We start from the raw sequence: 23928 nt of genomic DNA on the forward strand, positions 1-23928 counted from the left end.
AGGAGGCTTTAGGCAGGAGAGGGTTGTGAGCGAGGCTGTCTTTTAGGGCAATGAATCTGTCAGCTTATGCAGAATGGCCCAGAAGGTGACATGATGGCAGATAATTTGAGCGGAATCTTCAAGTCTCCTCTATCGTGGGTCTGGGGGTTCTTTGGCTGTGCCATGGGCAGAGGAAGGCCAAACTCAAGTGGACTTCCAAGCTCCACCTCCATCTGTATTAGTTTTATACTCTGGGTAACAAGTTGCCACAAACATAGCAGCTGGAAACAACACCCAGGGAATTCCCTGGCAATCCGGTGGTTAGGACTCTTGCTTCCACTGCAGGGGGTACAGGTTCCGTTCTCGGTTGCCTGGTCAGGGAACTAAGATCCTGCAAACTGCATGGTGCAGCCAAAAAAAAAAAAGAGGAAGAAGAAGAAGGAGAAGGAGAGGGAGAGGGAGAAGGAGGAAGGAAGGAAGGAAGGAAGGAAGGGAAAGAAAGAAAGAGAGAGAAAGAAAGAAGAAAGAGAAAGAAAGAAAAAGAAAGAAAGAAAGAAAGAAAGAAAGAAAAAGAAAGAGAAAGAAAGAAAGAAAGAAGAAAGAAAGAAAGAAAGAAAGAAAGAAAGAAAAAGAAAGAGAAAGAAAGAAAGGGAAGAAAGCAAGAAAGAAAGAAAGGAAGGAAGGAAGAAGGAAGGAAGGAAGGAAGGAAGGAAGGAAGGAAGGAAGAAAACAACCCTCATTTATGACCTTACAGTTTCTATGAGCACAGCTTAACTGGGTCCTCTGCTCAGGGTCTCACAGGCTGCAGTCAAGGAGTCCTCAGCTGATGTCTCATCTGGAGCTCAGTGTCCTCTTCTGAGCTCATGCAGGTTGCAGGCAGGATTGGGTTCCTTGCAGCTGTAAGACTGAGGCTGTTGGCTGCTGGGGGCAACCTCCTCCACAGCAGGTCACAGCACAGCTGCTTGTTTCTCAAGGCTGGTGGGAACACATCTCTCTCCTCTGAATCTCTTATTTCAGGGAAGACCTGGACTCTCTTTTAAAGGGATCACCTGATTAGATCAGACCCACCCAGGATAATCTCCCTTTTTATTAGTCAAAGTTGACTGATAAGTGACTGTAATCACATCTGCTAAATTCCCTCATCTTCAAGTCAGAGGTTCTGCCTCTACCCAAGGAGAGGGAATTATGAAAGGGGTGTCTCCCTGGGGTGGGAATCATGGGGCCATTTTAGAATTATGCCATCCGCACCACGTTTTCAAGTGCATCTTCCAATTTCAAGGTGCCCACTCCTGACCCCTCATATCCCAAGCTCAATCCATTCCCACTTCTTCTAAGATGTGAACTAAGAGTTAAGAAGCTCTCAAATTCACTCTTTTTATATTTTATTTTATTTTATTATTTTATTTTATCAGCCACCACCTCAAGGCTTGTGGGATCTTAGTTCCCCGATCAGGAACTGAACCCGGGCCCTGGCAGTGAAAGCATTGAGCCCTAACCACTGGACCACAGGGAAGTCCCTCAAACATACTCTAGAGACACTCTTTAGAGAAGGGAATTCTTTTTTTTTTTTTTTTGGCTGCACCATGCAGCATGCAGAATCTTAGTTCTGGACCAGGGAGCAAACCCATGTGCCCTGCAGTGGAAGTGCGGAGTCTTAACCACTGAACCACCAGGGAAGTCCCTAGAGAAGGGAATTCTTGATGACCACAAAGCTTTAAGACCTGAAGGACTATCAGTGGGATAACAGCAATGGAGGAGCGTGCTTTGGTTGGGGGCCACTTACTTACCAATAGGCATGGAAAAGACCAGTCTAGCTCTGACTGAGGCACCAAGAGTGTTTTTTTGTTTGTTTGCTTTGTTTTGTTTGTTTGTTGTTTTTGTTTTTGTTTTCTCTGGCTTCAAAGAGCTGCTTTTGTGGTTGAGATGATCACATTGGCCTGCTTGGTTTGTTTCCCTATGAGGTTAATAGTCTCATTACGGAAAACGTGGAGAAAAGTGGATTGTGAGCCATTATAAAATTTAAAGTATTTACATTTCGGTTTGGGTCTTCCAAGATTTTTTACATTGCATGTATGAAAATGTCTGATAAACATCTTGGCACACATTCCCCCCACCCCCCACCCCCACCCCCCATTTTGGATTAGTTTTTGAAGTGGGGCTTAGAGATGGAATTACTGGGTGAAAGCCTGCGAACATTTTCATGGTTGTTGGTGCATTTTGCAAAAGACTTGTGCTGATGTTTATGCTGTGACCCCTGCTGGCGACTTGGGATTCGCTTGTTTCTTTGTCTTTGGGTTGGGAGCCGCTGCCAACGCTGGTGACATGTGTGGGGGAGGGCCCTTGCTCTCCCAGCTCTGTGCCTGGTGGGGACCCCACAGCGCCCTCCAGGGGCAGGTGGCAGAGGTGCAGGAGCCGGAGACGCCGTGTGTCTCTGATCCCCAGCTGGTGCCCAAGGAGTGTGGCCTTGAAAGGGACAAGGGCAAGAGCCAGGTTCTCCGTGCAGGGAATGTGCAATTTCACCCAAGGACAGGGAGTATCTTGACTGCTTCAAACTCCACCCCTCGCTCTGGGTTTTTCCACCACAAACACCAAAGCGCTCACTGATGGAGGGTAGCTCTGTGCCAGCAACCCTGTGAGGTGGCTTCTGTCATCACCCCATTTTACAGAGGAGGAAACTGAGACCCGAAGTGCCTTGCCCAAGGTAAAGCTCTGGTCTGTATTTCTTAGATTGTGGGTTTTACAAGAGCCAGACTGCCTTTCCTGCAATTTCTCCCTCTTGCTCTCAACCCAAGTTCCTTAATTTCAAACAAAAACAGAAGCAGATACATGCAAATGCCCTGCCCCAAGCTTGCTTGGCCAAATGGGCAAAGGGAATCAGAGGGAAGAGGACTCCAAGTTCTCCCAGCCCGGGATGGGGCCTCGGGTACCTTATCCTCATGGAAAATTATATCCCGGGACGGATGCCCAGGAAGTTGCCCACAGAGCCCTGCAATTAGGGCTACAATAGTGACAGCAATGTTGGAATATATTTTCTTTCACAAGGAGGGCCACAGTACCCCCTCCCTCAGCTCCCCAGAGCAGCATGTGTAAACGATTAAGCCGGTCTGTTTTTTCTAGAGCGCTCGGGAGGAAGTAATATTGCCATCCCTGTGGCCCGATAGCAGGGCCAGTGGCTCTGTGGGAACCGGGCCCATGGCTTTTTCTGAAGTTGGTGTTCTTGGGACCCGCCTTCCAGGCCCTAGTGGGAGCCCCCCACCCGGTGGGACCCCATCTCTGCTGCAGGCAGCCCCAACCTGGCCATGCTTCATGGCCGCTCCCTCTGGTCTTAAAATAGAAAGACCAGATGTGCCTCCGTTTGAGCTCCGGAGCGCTGCCCAGGGCCTGGGAGGATTCATCCACTTGCTCAGAACCCAGTCCAGTGTTTCTGGGAGGAAAGAGGCCGCTCTTCCTGGCTGCCCATAGGGCACAGCTCTGGAACAGCTGGTGCAAACCCCCGGGGGTGGGCATTAGCTCCTTGTGAGGGAGGACCCTGCTCAGACCAGGACAGCCCCAGTGCTCGTCTGGGCGGAAGGGCAGGCCAGCATCTTCCTGACACCTCTGCCAGATGGGTCCTGTTTCCAGGGTCTCTTCCTCCCAGGCACATCCATGTGCCTAAGCCAAATCCTGGCCCCCTGCGCCCCCGCTTCTTCCGCAGCCTAACATCTAGTCATCAACCTCTGTCCCTGCTGTGTCTGGGACACCTCCCAGATCGCCCACTCTGTCTCCATCTGGTCCAGGCTACTGCCCCTCCTGCCTGGACATCCAGCCCAGCCTCCGCAGGTTTCTCTCTGCTCCAAGAGAGTCCAAAGGGCGGATCCCTCCACCAAGCAAATCCCCTCCATGACTCCTCCCTGCCAGGGTGACATCCAAACTTTATCCTTTCATTAAAAAAAAATTTTTTTTGGCCGTGCCGCACAACGTGCAGGATCTTAGTTCCCCAACCAGGGGTGGAACCCATGCCCCCTGCAGTGGAAGCTCAGAGTCCTAACCATTGGACTGCCAGGGAAGTCCTGACATCCACACTTCAGATCTGGCCACACAAGCCCCATGTGAGCTGGTCCCTGCTTCTCTCCATCTTCATCCTGCAGGAGATCCAGGCCCAGAACTGTCCCCACTGGCCCAAAGAGACAGCTTCTGCCCTACCCCAGGGTCTTCACACATGCTGTTCCCTTAGCCAGAAATACTGTTCTCCCTCCCCTCTTTGTGTGGTGCACGCTTCATCCTTCCAGGACACCTCCTCCAAGAAGCCCGCCCGGATGCCTCAGACTAGGTTTGGGGCTCCTTGGACTTGGTGTGGCCTCTATAGCCAGGGACCCCGTGTCAATTCTCTGTTTCTCCTCAGCGCCCGCACACATCAAGTACTTCATAATATTTGTTCAGTGAATGAATGGCAAATAGAGGCCCAGAAATCACTTACCCAAGGCAGATGCCAAACTGAGCAAGAAAACACAGCTCTGGCTGTACCCCCTGCCCCCCAACCCCCACCACACTCCCCTTTGCTCTGGCCCCTTTAGTCAGGCCGGCAGAGCCAGCTCCAGACATCAGCAGAATGCCCCCTCCCCACCCCTTCAGCTGGAGCCTGTGCCTCCCTCCCCCTCATCGTTCCCCCCTAGCCCCGCTCTCCTGCTGACCAGAGTCCCAACCACCCAGCCACAGAGAAGTCACACAGCGATGGGTCCCAGGGCCTGTTGGCACATCTGAAGGGGACAAAGCTCATCCCACAAGAACTGTGTTTTCGTGGTAGAATTTCTGATGGAGGATGGGGAAGAATCTCTGGGGGTGAACAGGGGGGAGATGGGGAGGGTCCTCCTCACGCAAGGGATAGTTACACCTTCTAAAAGAAAAATGGGGACCGTCCCTTGTGTTAGGATTGTCACGCGGCTTTGACTGTTCAAGGTTGTCTAGAAGATGCAGCCTGTGGGTGGGGGGATGCTGGCCCTTTGCGGGTGCTTTGATGCGGTGTGGGCAGGGCAGACTAGAGAAACGGGGTCCATCCGTGGGTTCCAGAGGTGTGACGGCTGTGTAACTGTGAGGGCCGCCCCTCAGGAGGGGCTGGGCATCTTTGTGCCCTCTGAGGGTCGGGAAGTGTTGTCTTATTGCCTGAGGGCTGGTTGCAGAAGTGATTGCTTTTTTTTTTTTTTTTTTTTTCGCCACAAGGCTTGCAGGATCTTAGTTCCCTGACCAAGGATTGAATCTGGGCCCCAGCAGGGAAAGCACCGAGACCTAACCACTGGACCACCGGGGAATTCCCAGAAATGATCTCTTAACTTCCCTGGAGGGTGTGCCCATCAGGAGGGGTGGCATGAGGCCAGGTGGAGAGAGCTACCTTCAGACCACGCCCCTCACTCCACAGTTTTGTGCAGACTCCTCGTAAGTGATGTCACTGCTTGGTGGCACATATGTCCTCTGTCACCCCCAATGACCATCTATGAAATGGTAGGTTGGAGGACTTGGAAGAAGGTCTCTGGTGGCCTTGGCTGTTAGGGCCTCTGTCCTGTGAGCCCACCTGGGACCTCCACTCTGCACCCCCTTTCTGGGCCATCTGCCCAGGCCCCCCCACAGTCAAATGCCCAGCAGCAAGGGATTTACTTCCAGCATCTGCCTCACATACCCTCAGCTCGTGCCATAGGGCAGAGGAGACACTCCCTGCCCAGAGAGGGTTGGGGTCCTGCCCAGAGTCACACAGCAGGGTTTCAACCAAACACCTGGGTGTTGGGGGTTCCAGGTCTCTGTCCTCCTACCCCGTTCTGCACCTCTGGGGCTCTGCAGGGAGGGTGCTGGAAGACTTCCTTCAGATGGAGGCACACAGATGAGGGCAGCTGGCCCCAAAAGGCCATCCCGTCATTGGTTTGCTGCCCCCCGTCTGCCCTCCTGCAACCTTTTGGGGCTTAAATTTTTTTTTTATTTCTTAAAGACAACAGCTTTTTGGCTTTAATACACTAAGTAAGTGAGGTCCTTGGTGAGCTGCTGCTCCAAGCTTCCAGCCCAACCCCTCCAAGGGTCAAGGGCCGAAGTCTCCAATGGCCGCAGATGAGGGGCTGAGCCAGGCTCCGGGCATCTCAGCAGCCTCTTGGGCCCAGGAGCCTGGGCTGAAGAGAGGGGCCAGGAGAGCCCACCCAGCCTGTCCTGGAGACAGGGGACAGGAGAAGGTCACTTTCCTGTGCGTCTGCCCTCTTTTCTGTTGTCGTTAGACCAGGGAGGCCGTGGGGTCCTGGCGGGGCTGGCTGTCAGTTCACCGTGGGCACCTGGCTGTGATGCAGGCTGAACTCCTTGGCCTTGAGACGGAGGCTGGCGATGCTGTTGGCCATGTTGACCCCCGGGGTGGCAGGGCCGGAGCCTCCAGGGCTGTACGGCGGCACTGTGCTGGGGGAGACATGAGGCACAAGGGCATGTTGGTACAGCTGGCATGCTGCTGGGAGCTGACCACTTCTGGCTGTCAGGCCTGGACCACAGCCTCTGGTCCTCCTGCCTCCCCTCCTCAGCTCCCTCTCCTGCGAAGTCTTCCCCTGGGGCTGGAGGTGACCCGGGGCTGCAAGATTTGGGGAGGAGGCAGATGTGCCCATGGTCGGCACTGGGACATGGAGCTGCCCCCGTAGGTTTGTGGTCATTCCTCGCTGGACTAGGAGCTTCCAGAGAGCAAGGCCTGTGTCCTGTTCGCCTCCGGTGCCTGCCCTGGGCCTGGCGTACAGCAGGATGGGGGTGGGATGAACACACACCTGAATGGAAGGATGCCTCTTGGCCGTTCTCCTGCCCCAGGTAAGGAGAGGGCAGGGAGGGAGTTGGGAGAGCTGTGGGGTTAGCATGGGTATCACTAGGACTCGGATCCCACGAGCCGATCCACTGGATCTTGCCTCTCATGTCTGGATCTTGACCACGGCTACAGCGGAGCTGCTCGCACAGGCTAAGGGGCGGATGGCACATGCTGGAGGGTTGGGGTGCGGAAATCCAACACCCCAGCACCTCTTCCCTCTCCCTTCCTGCCCTGCCACCTTTTCCCAGCTTTGACCAGGACAGAACTGCCCCAGACCTTAGCTCTGGGTACCAGCCAGGGCCCCAGGACAGCAGCGGGGGGACACAGAACCGTCCCTCAGCCCTCCCGGCCTCTCTCCGGGATGGTTGACACAGGGTGCGCAGGCGCTCGTGCCAGCTGAGAAATCTGCAGGTTTTCAGCTTCCTCAGGATGACGTGTGTTCTCCACTCCCTCCAGACAGGCCTCATCTCCTCAGCCCTCCACACACTCACACGCATGCACACGCACGCACACACACACACTCACAGGAACACGCACACTCACACGTATGCATGCGCACACACACACACTCACACGCACGCATGCACACACACACATGCATGCGCGCACACACACATTCACACGCACGCATGCACTCACACGCATGCACGCACACACACTCACAGGCACACGCACACACACACTCATGGTCACAAATGTTCATATTCTTACAACCCCCCCATGTGCACACTCACATGTTTGCTCACACACCCCTTAGTGCACCCCAGGTCCACGGAGCACCTGGGTACCTTTCACAACTCTCTTCAGATCCTCAAAGGGGTCTGGGCCCTAAAACACCCCGTGGGGTCCCCTGGTTGCTGTGCCCTCCCCACTGGAAGGGGTTCTGGCCCTCACCTGTAGGGGGACGAGGCTGTCCAGGAGAGGTAATCCGGGCTCAGGGCGGTGGGCCGCGGAGCCACGGGCTGCTCGATGGCGGCCTCCTGGCTGTAGGACTTGAGCAGCGAGGCTGAGCGGTTGGCCAGCATGGCCCGCTCGTTCCGGCGGAACTTGGCCCGGCGGTTCTGAAACCAGACCTTGGGGGTGGGAAGGAGGGCTGAGCGGGCTGCCAAGGGGACCCAAGTCCTTTTGGACCCAGTGTGTGCCTCCTCTGCCACCCACCCTGCACTGGCAGCTTCACCTCTCTGAGCCTCAATTTTCTCATCTGTGAAATGGGGGTGATAAATGGTGCCTGCCCCGGGGAAGCATGTGTTGGAGAATGTTTAAGTGGATGAATGAAGGAATGAATAGATGAGCGTTTAGCTGTTGTGAGGCTGTAATGAGAGAGGCACATGTTGGGCACTCAGCTCAGGGCTGGCAGGGAGCAAGCACTGAACGCTTTTAAAACTACAGTACTTTTATTTATCAAAACCCCGCGTGCCAGGCACTACTCTAAGCTACAAAGATATCAACTCCTTTAATTCTCATAAGAACCCTATAAAATAGACCTGTGTGATCCTAATTTTACAGGGAGGCACCTAAGGCACAGAGAGGTTAAGTAACTGGCTCAAGGTCACACAGCTGGTTAGTGGCAGGGCTTGGATTTGAACCTCAGCCCTCCTGGCCTCAGATGGCCCCAGTCTTAAGCACCTCACCTGGGCAGCTCCTTAACCCCGAGTGAGTGGTGGCTGCGCGCTCCGCCGGGGGCCCACGGATGGGCTGCGCTCACCTGGACGCGCGCCTCGCTGAGGTTGACGCGCCGGGCGAGCTCCTCCCGCACGAAAGCGTCGGGGTAGTGCGTGCGCTCGAACACGCGCTCCAGCGCCTGCAGCTGGCTGCTGTTGAACGTGGTGCGGTTCCGCCGCTGCTTCTTCTTCCGCTTGGCGGCGCTGCCGCGCCCGGGGCTGGGACACTCACCTGCGGAGGGGCCCGAGGGTCAGCGGGGCGGCGGACGGCGCGCGGTGGGTGCCCGCAGCGCCCCCAGCCCGGCCGGGCCGCCCCTTCGCCCAGAAGCGCCGAGAGGGTCACGACTCATGCACCAGCTCAGCAATGTGCGCGGAGCGCTTTACCCGTGTCTGCAGATGGATGGAGACAGAGCAGGAGCACCTCACTTTAATTCACTCCTCCATCCATCCATCCATCCATCCATCCGTTCTGCAATACATTTACTGAGCACCTACTCGGTGGCAGGTGCAAGGGGCCTTGGGGATGTAATGGTGAACGAAGCAGCCAGGCCCCTACCCAGTGGAGTCAGGGGAGAGGCACTCACAGCCAGGAGGGATGGCTGACCTGGACAGGGTGGGCCGAGACACCTCCATGTCCTCAGCACCTTGCTAAGGCTCTGGGGCATGGTAAACCCTGCATGGGTATTTGTTGTTCAATTATATTAATATGTAAAAAAAAAGAGCAGTGAGAGTCACAGTTCCCAGGGGCCACTGCAGGCACCCACAGATCACTGGGTGCTCACAGGAATCCTATAGACAGGTGCTCTTAGCCTTGTCACACCCCATTTACAGAGGGAGAAGGGAGGGGGGGATGTTCTGCCATTATTTCCACATTTCAGTTTTACCCAGGGGCTGAACTGCTGACTCTTCATCCTGCAGGTTGCGCACTCCTCCAGGGAGCCCTCCCTGACTACCTGAGTCCACATGGAATCCCCTCTCCTCCACTGCACTCACTTGACACTTAGAACCAACCCTATCCGGGTCAGTACTTCCTTGTGTACTTGATTTTCTTATTTTAAAAATGTGTATTTTGTGGATAAACAACAAGGTCCTATTGCATAGCACAGAGAACTATATTCAATATCTTGTAATAAATCATATGGAAAACAATATGAAAAAGAATATACATATGTATAACAATCACTTTGCTGTGCACCAGAAATTAACATAACATTGTAAATCAACTATACTTTAAAAAAAAGAATATTTAATCAAACATTAAAAAATCTGGAAATTTCATGTAAAGAAAAAAAAAGTATATTTTAATAACCAAATAATGTCACTGCTTGTTGCAGTAACAGATTCAAACAACACGGAAAGGCACAAAGTAAAACAAACTACTCCCTTCTCCTGACGCTGCTCCCCAAGCTTTACAAAATTACAAACGTGCATTTTAAAAAATTTACAAGCATGAGATCACGCTGAACACGCTGGTGCTGCAACTTGCCTTTTCGTATTTTACTCCAGAGACCGCTCCATTCGGCCCAACAAACCCAGCCCTCTTTATTTGCATTGATTTCCATATTATATTTTCCCTCTTGTTCCCTCCCTCACCTGTGGGACATTTTTTAAAATTAATTAATTAATTCCTTCGTTGCTGCGCATGGACTTTCTCTAGTTGTGGAGAGCAGGTGCTACTCTGTTGTGGTGCGTGGCTTCTCTTATTGCAGAGCACAGGCTCTAGGCACATGGGCTTTGGTAGTTGTGGCACACAGGCTCAGCAGTTGTGGCTCGTGGGCTCTAGAGCGCAGGCTCAGTAGTTGTGGCGCATGGGCCTAGTTGTGCCACGGCATGTGGGAATCTTCCCAGCCCAGGGATCGAACCCGTGTCCCATGCATTGGCAGGCAGATTCTTAACCGCTGCTCCACCAAGGAAGTCCCCATGTTGGACTATTTTTAAATTAGTCTTTGCTTTATCCTTCCAGCATTGCTTTCCTTTTTTTTTTTAAATATTTTATTTATTTATTTATTTTGGCTGTGCCAGGTCTTAGTTGTGGCACGTGGGATCTTTGCTGCAGCATGCATGCGGGATCTGGTTCCCCAACCAGGGGTCGCACCCAGTACCCCTGCATTGGGAGCATGGAATCTTACCCACTGGATTACCAGGGAAGTCCCCAGCATTGCTTTTTGCAAATATTTTTTTCAAGTCTAATATTTTCTCCCCCTCTTCTATTGAAAGATAGCAGACCATATACTGTTGTGCACCTCCCTTTTTTCCCACTGAGCAATACATCCCAGGGATTCCTCCATCCAGTGCAGAGAAGTCCCGCACGTACCTTCTCACAGCTCTGTACCACTCGGTTGTGCAAATGTACTGTGGTTTATTCAACTAAAATCAGAGCCCTGGACTTCCCTGGTGGTACAGTGGTTAAGAATCCACCTGCCAATGTGGGGGACACGGGTTCCATCCCTCGTCTGGGAAGACTGCATATGCAGCGGAGCAACTAAGCCCCTGCGCCACAACTACTGAGCCTGCACTCTACAGCCCTCGAGCCACAACTACTGAGCCCAAGTGCCACAACTACTGAAACCTGCACACCTAGAGCCCGTGCTCCACAACAAGAGAAGTCACAGAAGTGAGAAGCCCATGCACTGCAACGAAGAGTGGCCCCCACTTGCCACAACTAGAGAAAGCCCATGTGCAGCAACAAAGACCCAACGCAGCCAAAAATAAAACAATAAATAATAAATAAATCTTAAAACAAAACAAAACAAAACCGGAGCCCTATGGATGGGCACGTGCTGTGTTTCCAATCTTTTGCAATTAAAGAATGCTACAATGAATAACCTTGTGCAAACATGATATCCTATTTTTGCCAGTGATTATTTAGGGCAGATTCCGAGAAGTGGCATTGCTGGACCAATGAGTAAAATGCTAGATGTGGCCAAATCCCCCAGAAGGCTTCCCAGCAGCGGTGGATGGGAAGGCCAGTTTTGCCCACAGCTGGGCCAACAGAGTGCATTGTCAACCTTTTGGATTTGGGGCCACACCTTGTATTTTTGCTTCCCCAGTTACACATTCCCCTTATAAACCTTACGTTCTTCGCACGATGCTGAGACGTTGTTCAGCTGAGCATCTAGAATATTTCACGCCGTCACAGATACCACTCAATCCTGGCTTTTGAATGTGCTCCCAGGTTAGCGCAGTTTACCGACTCTTGAGCAACTAGCTGATTTGATAGGAGGCTAAATTGTTCCATGCATCTGGTAAGTGATTGCATAGGGGGTGGGGTGGGGGAGTGTCAGGCAGGGTGCCTGGAAAAAGATGACCTTACTGGGTTTGGACCAGCGTTCTCAACTGAGGGCAACTTAGCCTCCAGGGGACATCTGGCAATGTCCAGAGATGGTTTTGATGGTCGGGACTGGGAAAGGGGGTGCTCCTAGGATGCAGACGGAGGCTGGGGCTGCTGCTGGGCACAGGACAGGCCCCGCATCAGGGAATTCTCTGGTTCACCCATGTCCACAGTGCTGAGGGAGAGAGGCCCTGGTTTGGAGGGAGGACCAGGAGTTGAGGTCCAGTACTTTTCCCCTTTGGGAAGTACTGTAAACACGGGACACATGTGGGGGTGGGGTAGGCAGTGGCAGGCAACACGGAGCAGCCTCGGGCGAGCTGGCCTCATCTCCTGGACCTGCTTCAGTCTTCACTCCTCACCCCTTTCCTCTAAGAAAAGGCGAAGATGGATGAGAATGTCTGGTGCCTGTGAATGTCTCTCCACCCCCGCTCCCCACCCCCTTGAGCGGGAAGAAACCTTACACTGAAATAACAAGGGCCGAGTGCTGAAAACTGGTGTGATCAAGAGCCCAAGAGCGGATGGAAGCTTCTGGAACATGAGCCATCACCAGCCGATTTCCGCCCCCCCCTTCAGGCAACGCTGCTTGGGCACAAACCCAACGCAGGAGGCATTTCAGCCAAAAAAGGAGACTTTTTTGGGAAATTTCTGAGCAATTCAAAACGGAGGGTGTTAAAATGAAAACCATTTTGCAGCCTTGGCCCCCGCCAAGTGGGCGCCGGAAGAAACAACATCCACTCTTTGGCCAAACTGCATGGTGCCTTGGAGCCAAACCCCTCACACGGGGGCATTTACACCCCTCAACAACCCCAGACTCTCACCACCCCGACACCAGCTGGTCCGCACTGGTCTGGAGTCACATCTCCCCAGGATTCCCATCAAGGCAGCTATGATGGGATGAGCTCAACAAGAGTTGGTTTGGCCCGCACAAATAAAGAAATAAACAAATAAATAAAATAAAAAGTTGGTTTGGGCAGGAGGGGTGCCAGGTGCTCCACACGCTTCCACCCACTGAATCCCGGCGTCTGTCCTACGAGGCGTTACCCCATTTCACACACTGGGAAACTGAGGCTCTGAAAGCTTTGCCCAAGATCCCGCAGCTGGGACTGGACTCCGCGTCTGTGGGAAGGCTTGGGAGGCTCAGGTTGTGAGCCTGTCTCCAACAGGGTCGCCGCCCACGGTTCCCAGGGAAGGTGATGCGGGGTCTGTCACACTCTCCAGAGCTGGGAGAGCATTCACGTCATCTCACTGGTGTGGAAATGCCCCCAGGTCTCCATCCTATGGCCCCTGGGAGGAAGACCTCACCTCTGGGAGCCATGAGGGAAGCGGCTTGCCCAAGGTCACACAACGTTCCTGGAGGTGCTGCGTTTAACTCAATGCCTCGAGCACAATCATCGCTTGATAAAGGTTCACTGCCTTAGCATTCTTCCTTGTGTGGGACCCGCTTCCTGCCTGAAGACAAAGGTCTTTCTCCCTCAGCCCAGCCCACGGCAGAAAGATGGTTCCAGTCCCGGCTGTGGGCAGAGGCTGAGGAGAGGCAGCCGAGGCTGAGGAAGATTCAGGCAGCATCTTGGAGGGGACCCAGGACTTGAACCCACAGCCTTGGACTCAGCCAGGGCTCTAGGGCTGGACTCTGCTTCCCAGCAGATGTGCCGGATACTCGTTACCGTGAGTTCTTGAAACACCCCCGGAGAAGCGGATTGTGGTGGGCGTGTGTCCTCTGGGGGTTCCATGCTTGAGCTTGAAGCATTTGGAAAATAAATACTCTCGAAGCTTCAGGTCAGCGAGTCCTGGGGCCTGCTCCGTCCAAGTCAGGGCTGTGCCCAAAGTTTCCTTTTGTTCAGTAAAAGTGCTGCTTTTCTCTGGGATTGAAAATAAAGCCTGAAACCACCTCCATGGACGAGGGCTGTTCAGTGGGCTATTGCGAGGGGCCGCCTTAGGGAAGAGAAAAACGGACTCAGAGGAGGCCGGCCACGCTCACTCTCCCCTATTACATTATGATGAAAAAAAGTGACTGTTGCACAGTTTTCTGCCATTAAATTATTTCACACATACCATTTATGTGGCTGACTTCAGGCCAAAGACATTTAAAAGCTCTGCTCTCGGCCAAATGATCAAGTATTCCTGGCTCCTTCTCCTGCACCCATGGTTTTTCTTATTCCGTGTAATTTAAGGGTCTAAATAGTCTGGAGGGAATTAGCTGCAAATTCTTCCTAAGACAAATAAACCCGGCCTCTTCGTTTCTGCCTTTCTCAAGCTGTTGAGAGCCACTCTCTGTTTGTTTTTGCTTCAAATAGTCAGTTTGTGCCTGACCCTGGGGCTACGGCACGCTCCAACCCAAATAAATAACTTTTATTAATTAGCATTTATTCTGAGCAAATAAGCAGCCTCCCCTACCCCCCAGCCCCCACCCCAAATGTGATCTCTGCCAACTCGTTCACAAAAATAAACAACGGGTCCCCAGGACCTTGATGGGGATTTCACACATTAACACTGGGCCTTGGTCAAAGGAGCTTCGAAGCTGCAGAAATATTTACAGCCAGAAAAGTCTGGGGAAGGACATGGAGGTGGGAGGCGCTGAAAGGCTGCCCCCAGAAACACCCAGGTCTCTTGGTAGAGATGTGGGTTCCTTCGAAAGACCCCTGAGAGAAGGGCTCAGACAGGAACTCGGGAAACTGTCCTTAGCTGCTGCCCAGGTAGCATTCTTGACTCAAATGCCACCCCAGGAGAGACCGGGGGGTGGGGGGAGGGGGGAGAATCTCGCCTCCTCAGATAGGAAGTGAGAGGCGTACAGGTGGTTAAGGAGGCGGGGCTCCTGGTTTAGGACCTCAGGTTGGCCCTGGCCCACCCGCAGAATGGTGGTGGGTGAAGCCTTTATTCTGTCCCAGCCTCAGGAATCTCTCTGAGAAATGGAAGTAACAGGAACCGCCTCATTGAACCCTCAACCATCCAACCTCAGTGCTCTTAGCCTGATTTTACAGATACGGAAACTGAGGCACAAGGGGTTAAGCAACCTGCCAAAGCCACGTGGCCAGTCAAGGCCAGAGCTGGGACTTAAACCTGTGCCTTGGCATAGATCCCAGGCTTTTAACCAGGTGGTTAAAAGCCTGGGATCTATGCTGGCCCTAAGAGTACCCCTAGGTCCTCATGCTGCAGGATTCTGGGGGTCTCTCCAGGGGCTTAGGGTGATTGGGTCAGGGGGGCTGAAGGCAACAGGAGCATCTCTAGAGCTGGGGTCTGTGCTGAGTCCCTGGCACGCAGGCGAGTGGGGTTACCAGCAGCATGCAGGGTGGGGTAGCTTTGACGGGGTGGGGCATGTGAGACCTGCAGGGGCAGGGCCAAGGTCAGGTCTGGCACCAAGTGCGTCACCCACATTGGAAGGAAGAAAGGAAGGACGGACAGAAGAGCAGAGGAAGGAGAAGAAGCATGGAGCCTGGAGCCCTCTGGAGAAGGGCACCTGGGCTTCGGGGGCTTCCCCAGGAGGCCAGCCCCGCCCCGGCCAGAATGTCAAACAAGGAGCCAAAAGCTGCTTTCATGTTTGGACAGGCTGGCCTCAGTCCGGGACACTCAGGGACCAGGGCTGAGGCACAAACGGGGGATGAGATCACACAGGCGGGCTTCCCAGCATCACCTCCCTGGAGGCCCCCAGCCACCTCAAGATGGGAGGCAGCGATATTTCTGCCTCACAGAGGAGAAGATGGAGGGAGGCCCAGAGAGGCGCTAGGAGCCACCCAGGGTCACACAGCAAGTGACAGCCCTCCCCCCACAAACCCCAGGCCCTTTCTTTTTCTCACTACACTGCTGGTAGCCACTTGGCAGGGAGAACGGAGGGAGGAGGTAGCCCCAGCCCCTTGGGCAAACTGACGTGAAGGATGTGAACACGACAGAAGGATGGGGCCTTTCTCTTGAGGATTTTCTGGCTCTGTGCATGGGATGGGGCCTCCCAGCCCCCCTGGGGGACCAGTGCCAGGACAGGGGGCCTCAGGCAGTCTCAGGGCTGCTGTCCCAGGTTCACAGCCTCCCTGAGGTCAGTATTTACATTGGACATGCACATCCTCTCCCCTGCGGACCCCTGCCCATTCCATTCTTGGGCTTGCGACTTCTTTCTGCCTCCCTGGCTCACCAGGTCTCAGCAGAATGCCGCCTCCTCCAGGAAGCCATCCCAGACCCCCCATCATAGCTCTGTCACGCTGTAGGGTATATGCGGGGTCACCTGTCTGGCAGGGACTGGAACTTACTGTTTTCTGTTTCCCTGGGACTCGTCACAGGGACTGGCCCCAGGTAAACTCTCCACAAATATTTGTTGAGTGTCGAGTGACTGTGTGAATGGACAGATGTACGAATGAATGAGGAGGCCTTGGAAGAGTGTGGGAAGACTTCAGAGCCCGCCCCTGTCCTGGGCTGTCTCCAGGGTCCCGGTTCTTCCTTATGGAGCCATAGCGGCCTGGCCAGGGCTGTGTCACAACAGCACGTGTTACAGGGCAGGAGGGTGGGGCTCGGGCCAGTGGGGTGGGAGAGTCAGCCACCGATACCCACTGTCCAGCCGCCCCTCCAAGGATGTTTCACCTCATTAATTTGAACAAAAACCCAAGGTGCTGATACATTTTTATAGCTAGCAGTCTGGAGAAGGAGAAAATATCTCAGGAAGGAATGTGAGGAAGGAAGATGCAGTGGGGCCTGAGGGGTCAGAGAGGTCCCCTGGGGTCCCATCTATGTCCCCGTGGTCTCACAGGCCTCAGACAGCATATAAGAACCCAGGGTCATGGGCCAACCCAGCCTAGGACTGCTGTGTCCCCCACCCCCTCCCAGCCCGAGGCCAGTAGCCAGTATGGCTACGAGGAGGCCTCAGCAGGCTTGGGCTGACCCTGGAGTCTGGAGAAGGCCCTGCACGTCCTCTCGAATCCTCAGCAGGGTCCTGGAGGCAGCTGCAATATATCTGGGTCTCTCTGGGGTCTAGAGCCCCCTCCTTACATTCACTAAGGATATGGCATGCCACACACACTTCCATTGGGCCACCAGACAACCCCCCCCCCCCACGCCCAAGAAACCCTAGTAGAGGGACCAGTGTGCCAAGAGCATTTGCCTTACTGGATAGAAAGAGTTCCTGCCACCTCAGGGCCTTTGCACATGCTGTTCCTGCTGCCTGGAGCACTGTACCCCTTTTGTCTGGCTAATGTTTCCGAGGCCTTTAATCTCAGACTAAATGCCCTTTCTTGGGGGGTCTTTTCCAGCCCCCGGACCAGGACAGATCTCCTGTGACAGGCTCCTGGACCTCTCCCCGTCTCGTAAATCTGTAAGTAAGTCATTCTTTTGTTTTGGTTTTCTGGTTCTCTTCCATTCCATTCTAAGCTCTAGGAAGGTAGGGACTGTGTTTGCCTTGTCACTGCTGTATCCCCAGGACAGGGCAAGTAGTTTTGTTTCAGAAATATTTCTGAATGAATGATTATATAAATGAAGGAAGTCCTCATTCCAAAAAAGGATGAAAGTCTCAACAACCAAAGCCAGTTCTCCTTTTCCCTCAAAAGGGCCAGACAATGGTTTCTTAGATATGACACAAAAAGCACAAGCAATTAAAGAAAAAAAGGGAAATCAGGCTTCTTCAAATTTAAAACTGTCGTGAACACCATCAAGAAAGTAAAAAGACAACCCACAGAATAAGAAAACTATTTACAAATTGTATATTTGGTAAGAGACTTGTATTTAGAAAACATTGAGAACTCTTGTAACTCAACAATAAAAGGACAGGGCTTTCCTGGTGGCACAGTAGTTAAGAATCGCCTGCCAATGCAGGGGACACAGGTTTGATTCCTGGGCTGGGAAGATCCCATATGCCACGAAGCTACTAAGTCCGTGCGCCACAACTACTGAACCTGCATGCCGAGAGCCTGTGCTCCGCAACAAGAGAAGCCACCGCAATGAGAAGCCCACGCACCACAACGAAGAGTAGCCCCCACTCGGCTCTACTACAGAAAGCCCGTGCACAGCAATGAAGACCCAATGCAACCGGTAAATAATTAAATGTTTCTTAAAAAAAACAATAAAAAGACAAATAATCCAATTTAAAAATGAGCAAATGATCTGAATAGACATTTCTCCAAAGAAGATATACACATGACCAATAAGCAGGTGAAAAGATGCTCAACATCATTAGCTATCAGGGAAAGGCAAGACAAAATCACACGGAGGTACCACCTCACAGCTACTAGGATGGCTAGAATCAAAAGACCAACCAGTAACAAGTGGTGGGAGGAATGGGGTGAAATCAGAATCCTCAGGCACTCCTGCTAGGAATGTAAAGTGATGCAGCCCCTTTGGAAAACAGCCTGGCAGTTCCTCAAAATGTTAAAAATAGAGTTAGCATATGACCCAGCAATTCCACTGCCAGTTTTATACTCAAGAGAGTTGAAAACATATGTCCACACAAAAACCTGGACACCAATGAATGTTCACAGCAGCATTACCATAATAGTCAAAAAGTGGAAACAACCGAAATGCCCATCAGCTGGTGAGTGGGTACCCCAAATATGCCTACGATGGAATATTATTCGACTGTAAAAAAAGGAATGAAGTCCTAATCTATGCCACGACTTGGATGACCCTTGAAAACATTACGCTGAGTGAAAGACGGTGCCACTGACAAAAGGGCACATAGTGCATGATTCCACTCAGATGAACTGTCCAGAAGAGGCAAATCTACAGAGACAGAAAGTAGATTAGTGCTTGCCAGGGGCTGAGGGAGAGCGATCAGGGGGTGGGGGAGTGAGGACTTAGGGTGCAGGGTTGGGACCTCCCTGGTGGTCCAGTGGGTAAGACTCCGAGCTCCCAATGCAGGGGGCCCGGGTTCCATCCCTGATTGGGGAACTAGATTCCCTCATGCATGCCACAACTAAGAGTTCACAGGCTGCAAATAGGAGTTCGCATGCCGCAACTAAGAAGTCCACGCGCCGCAACTAAGAAGTCCACGCGCCGCAACTAAGACCCAGTGCAGCCTAAATAAATAATAAAATAAATAAATATATTTTTTTAAAAGGGTGCAGTGTTTCTTTCTGGGGTGATGAAAATGATCCAAAGTTGATTGTGGTGATAGTTGTACAACTGAATAGACTAAAAATCACAGGATTGTACGCTTTAAATGGGTGAATTGTATGATATATGAATTATATCTCAATAAAGCTGTTATACAAGAAGAACACAGTAAAAGGGGAGGGGGTAGAGAGAAATACTGGCATTGGCTGAGAATAGCAAGGAAAGATCCCCTAAGTACTTGTGGGGGACACTGGGAGGGGAGTGATAGGAGGTGGGACGGAGTCACTAAGGCCCAGATAGTGGCTCAGTATTGCTCCGGGAAACCCCAAAGCCGCTCTGGGTCAGGGTCTTTGGGGAAACGCTCAGTAAGACAGCAGCCACAAGGCGGCATTCTCGGGACAGAACGTCTCCCTGTGGGGGCTGCCGCAGGGGGATGGGTGAGGCTAAAACTTCTTCAGAGACGCAGGAGCCTTTGAAAAATGGGATCATTGGGCCCAAGTAGGGAAAAGGGGTGAAGCTACCTGGCAGAGACCATGTGTGTCCTATTCTTAGGCACAGAGGAGGGTGGGAGGTCAAAAGCCAGATACCCCTGACCATCTCAAAGGCTCTGGGCTCCCTGGAACCTCCCCTGCTGCCCCCCAAACCTCTGGGTCCAGGGCCTGAGCATCCCCAACCTCCGTGCTTCAGGACCCAGAAATTCACATCTATGGTCAGCCCAGTCTTCTCTGCTCCCGTGACCCCCAAACTGAGCTCTGGAAAGTGGGGGCACATGGCTGGAATGGGGGTACAGGGGGATTGGGAGTCCGGGAGTCAATCAGGAGGAAGAAGAGCAGCCCTTTGCTCAAACTTTGGCCTAAGAAGGGGGTTAGCGTCTGTCCCGTCTGGTTTTAATCTAAGGTTGGTGGCCAAATGCCAGATTTATTGTAAAACCTACATTTTAATAAGGAGCTGGTATCTGGAAGAAAGCTCATTAACCACTTCTAGACCAGGGTGAAGTTGCTGCTCCGGGCTTGGTGTGGGGTTTCCTCTCCCAGCTCTGCGTTCCTGGGCCCCTCGAAGCCCGCCGCCAGCACCTGCTGGGAGTCAGGGCGACGGCTGGGGGCCGGGCACAGAGACGGTCCGACTTCGTGTAGCTTGGTTCTGAAACGAAGGTGCAAACAGCTCTGGGATCTCAGGCCTGTTACACTTGTCTTCTCAGGACTCAGACCTGAAGGATCCTTACAGATTATCTGTCAAAGCCCTTCATTTAAAAACATTTCTTTTAATTAACTTTGTTTTTTGGCATCCCTGACCCAGCAACTCGGCATGGTTGGCAGGGGGCGGGGCAAACCAGCAGCCCAGCAAGAGAGCCAATGGCTGCCTCCCCTGAGCATCTGAGATTGAGGAAAACGTTGCCCTGTGTGTCCTTAGTCAAAAGGGTTCCCCTCTTGGGCCCTCGGTTTCACCATCTGTGCACTGAGGCAAGAACAGTATCTACACCTCCTTCTCAAGGTGGCAGAGAGAAGATGAAACAGTCCAGGGCTTTCCCAAGAACAGGCTAAACGTGGAGGGCTACACAGATGCCCCCTACCCTCACTATTCCTTTCCTTTCTTTCTTTTTTTCTTTTCTTTTTTTTTTGGCTGCACTGCACGGCATGTGGGATCTTAGTTTCCTGACCAAGGATCGAACCCGTGCCCCTTGCAATGGAAGCTCAGAGTCTTAACAACTGGACCTCCAGGGAAGTCCCCTCACTATCACTTTTCCAAAATGAAACGTAGGCCGTGGCTCATTGGTTCTTTCCCTATTTCAATCATGAACCCCTTGAGGAATCTGAGGAATTCTATGGACGCTTCCCCAGAAAAACACAGGTGCACACAGAAGTTTGCATATAACTTGGGGGGAGGTTCATACACTTTCTGAGTCGCGTCCACAGACCCCACACTAAAAGTCAGCTTGATGGAGAGTCAGCTTTTGTACCCCAGAAGAACCCATCCCTTTGCCCCTGTTTCATCCTGGGGTCCCCTGCACAGCCCCCCACAGACAGCAGCCGAGACAAAGGCAGTGCCCATCGGCCGAGGCTGGCGGGACCTCCCCTGACCCCGGCTCTGGGGTGATGCTGTTCTCCCAGAGAGGCTGACCTTTAAAGCATCGCTTCAGGTTTTTACGACCCATCTGTGAGTTGCAGGCACGCTGGAAAATGTGAGTTTGAGGCTCTGCTCAGAGAAGCTCCAGGCTGTCTTGAGTGTTTCTGCTGCTCCGCTCACCACAGTGTGGGCGTTTGGTGAGGACAGGACTCCCCCTTCCCGCCTTTTTTTTTTTTTGGCTTCCACTTAGTGAACTTTTATTACGTGCCTGGCACTGGGTTACAAAGCCCCGCCTTCTCCAATGCAGAAGGCGCTGTTAGCAAGCCTTGTTCTTGGTTGGGGCCAGTGAGGTTCAGAGAGGTTAAGTAGCTGACCCAGGTCACACAGCCAGGCAGTGATGAGGCGGGGGCTTATGTTCAGTCTGTCTGTCCCCAAAGCAGCTGGCACCTGGCAGTGGAAGCTGCCCTCATAAACCATTTCCAGACCAGGCTGAAGTTGCGGCTAAGGACCCAGTGTGGGGTTTTTTCTTCCACTTAAAAGCTCCCAGGCCTCTCGAAGCCCTCGGCCAGCACCTGCTGGGAGTCAGGGGGAGGTCTGGTGGCCGGGTGCAGAGACTACTCCAATTTCCTGTGGCTTAGCTGGCCACTCCGCTCTATTGAGCAAATCTAAGTGCTCTGCCCACACCCACGCCCCCAGGCTCATGGGCCCTGATGCCCTGAAGGCTGACGATGCCCTGCTGTGTGTCAGCGGGCTGGGTGCCTGTCTGTGCCCTAGCCTCCACCAGCCTCACCAGCAGGGTGTACTGAAAGCCTGGGCACAGAGCCACCTGTGACATCTCTAACTGATCCCAGTCACACCCTTGGACGACAGTCAACCCTGACTCTAGAAAATTCTCTATGGCAGTGAGCCACAACCCTTCTCCCTGTGGGTCCCCCAGTTTATGCTTCGAGCGAGACACAGCACAGAGGACTCTTCCCCAGGGCCACCTTGCTAACATTTGAAGGCAGCTTTTCCAGTGCCTCCACCGTGACTCCGGGGGTCTGCCCTGTCCCCTCAGCATCCTGATGGCCCCCACGGAAGGGGCTGATACCAGATCTTCCAGATTTCTCAAAGGGTAACTAGCCACTAACCATTTGCTTCAAGACTCCCTGGGAAGCTCATTAAAAAGGGACATTCCAGGGACTTCCCTGGCAGTCCCGTGGTTAAGACTCCGTGCTTCCATTGGAGGGGGCACGGGTTCCATTCCTGGTAGGGGAACTACGATCCCACATCCTGCACAGTGTGGCCAAAAAAAAAAGGGGGACGTTCCCATCCCACCCCCAGGGATTCCAATCCAGCAGGCCCAGGGCCAGCTGGGAGTCTGCAGCCCAGTCTCCCTCAACTGCAAGGTTAGGAACCACAGGCTTCAGTGCCGCAAACCGAGAATGTCATGACTCGGCACGAAAAGTGCCGACTTACCCACTAACTCTACACTGGTCCACGCAGCCACCGAAATTCAAACACATTGATTAAAATGAAATAAAAGACATAAATCCTGTTCCTTGGTCACACCAGCCGCATTTCAAGGACTCAATAGCCACGTAGGGCTAGTGGCTGCCAGACTGAATAGCACAGATAGGGAATATTTTCCTTGTTATAAAAAGTTGTATCAGATAGAGTTGCTCTAGATATTATAATTTTTCTTCTTTTTCTTTTTAAGGGATGGGGAAAAACAACAACAACAACAAAACCCATTTGAAAGGCTTCTGAAGGACATTTGAAAGGAGAAAAATCATCCCTAAATCCCACTGTACCAGCATAGCTATTTAATTTTTGGCAGACTTTTGGGCCCATGTCCACATGTATCCAGCTCATACATGAGTCCACTAACAGTGTGCGTGAATATCACTTCCTTTTTTTGGATTGGGCATTAAGAGGACAGGATTAAGATCAGACACACCCAGGGATGGCATGTATGGTTGAGCAGGTTGTGCACTGCACAACTCCATGGCAGCATCCCTGGACCACAGTGTGACTAGTGCCCCCTATAGTTATGCAGTGGACAGCCTGCTCAACCTTACCTCTCTTTCCTGGAAATAGCTGCATTCAAGTCCTGGCTTCACCACACACCAGCTACATGAGCTCTCTGGACAAGTGACTTCATCTTGCCAAGACTGGGTTTTCTCACTATAAATGGGGTTGGCAGTACCTTAGTGCTTAGGCAACGTCTGGCACCTAGTAAGCACTCAAGTAACATTAGCTATTATATGGGTGACTGGTATTACCTCACCTTTCACAGAGCAGATTCAGTGTGACAATTCAGGTAAAGCGTTTCTTGCTGTGGGTGGCATGGACCAGGGCTGAGCACATGGTGGTTGATGTTCACTTCTTCTCCACCCAAACCCCAATGGCTTCAGCGGAAGTTCTTACAGCCACATCCTCCCCTCTGCCAGGACTTTCTGGGTTCTTTCTTACCACCAAGTCAGTCAGAACAGGCTCCCCAATGAAAGCATAAAAGGTGATTCACCCAGCACAATGTCACAAACCAGACTCTGGAGTTAGCCCACTCAGCTTCAAATCCTGGCTTCATTGCTGGGTGACCTTGAGAAAGTTACCCCTTTTCTGTGCTTCTGTTTTCCCATCTAGAAAATGGAGCTAACAACACCTCCCTTATAGGGTTTTTGCGGGGATTAAATGAGTTACCATATGTAAAGTTCTTAAAACAGTGCCTGCAACACAGTAAGCGCTGAACCATGTAAGCCATTAGTACATTTCTTTGGAGTCAGGTGGGTCTCGGTTTGAGTCCCAGACTTGCCATATATTGGCTGTGCCACCTATTGGCAAGTTCCTTAACCTCTCTGAACCTCATGTTTGTATCTGCTGAGTGGAGACGTTGACTATTGAGAGAATCAAGGGTGCACTGAAACCTCACTCATAAACAACAGCTTGTAGAACACTTTTCCCCCCAGAACCAGTGCCCCCACCCACCCACCCACAGAGGCTGCCCTGAAGGTTCCCGAGGAATCTGTCCTTCACGGATGCTTCTGGAGAAGCTGGGCTGAATCAGGCAGGAAGCCCTGCCACAGTCACAGACTGAACTC

At 52.5% G+C, this 23928-nt stretch overlaps 1 protein-coding gene across 1 annotated transcript in view; it reads right to left on the reverse strand.

Annotated features, from left to right (window-relative positions):
* Nucleotides 1-5792: 5792 nt before the first annotated feature.
* PRRX2 (paired related homeobox 2) overlaps nucleotides 5793-23928 on the reverse strand; it is a 46297-nt gene continuing 28161 nt past the window's right edge. Inside the window, exons 2-4 of the mRNA XM_057721893.1 lie at nucleotides 8475-8662; nucleotides 7664-7842; nucleotides 5793-6381 (exon numbers count right to left, since the gene is read on the reverse strand). Of these exons, the coding sequence (XP_057577876.1) occupies nucleotides 6246-6381; nucleotides 7664-7842; nucleotides 8475-8662 (503 nt within the window). The 3' untranslated portion in view covers nucleotides 5793-6245. The remainder of the gene's footprint in view (nucleotides 6382-7663; nucleotides 7843-8474; nucleotides 8663-23928) is intronic.

Source organism: Hippopotamus amphibius, chromosome 2, assembly GCF_030028045.1.
Source record: "Hippopotamus amphibius kiboko isolate mHipAmp2 chromosome 2, mHipAmp2.hap2, whole genome shotgun sequence".
Lineage (NCBI taxonomy): Eukaryota > Metazoa > Chordata > Mammalia > Artiodactyla > Hippopotamidae > Hippopotamus > Hippopotamus amphibius.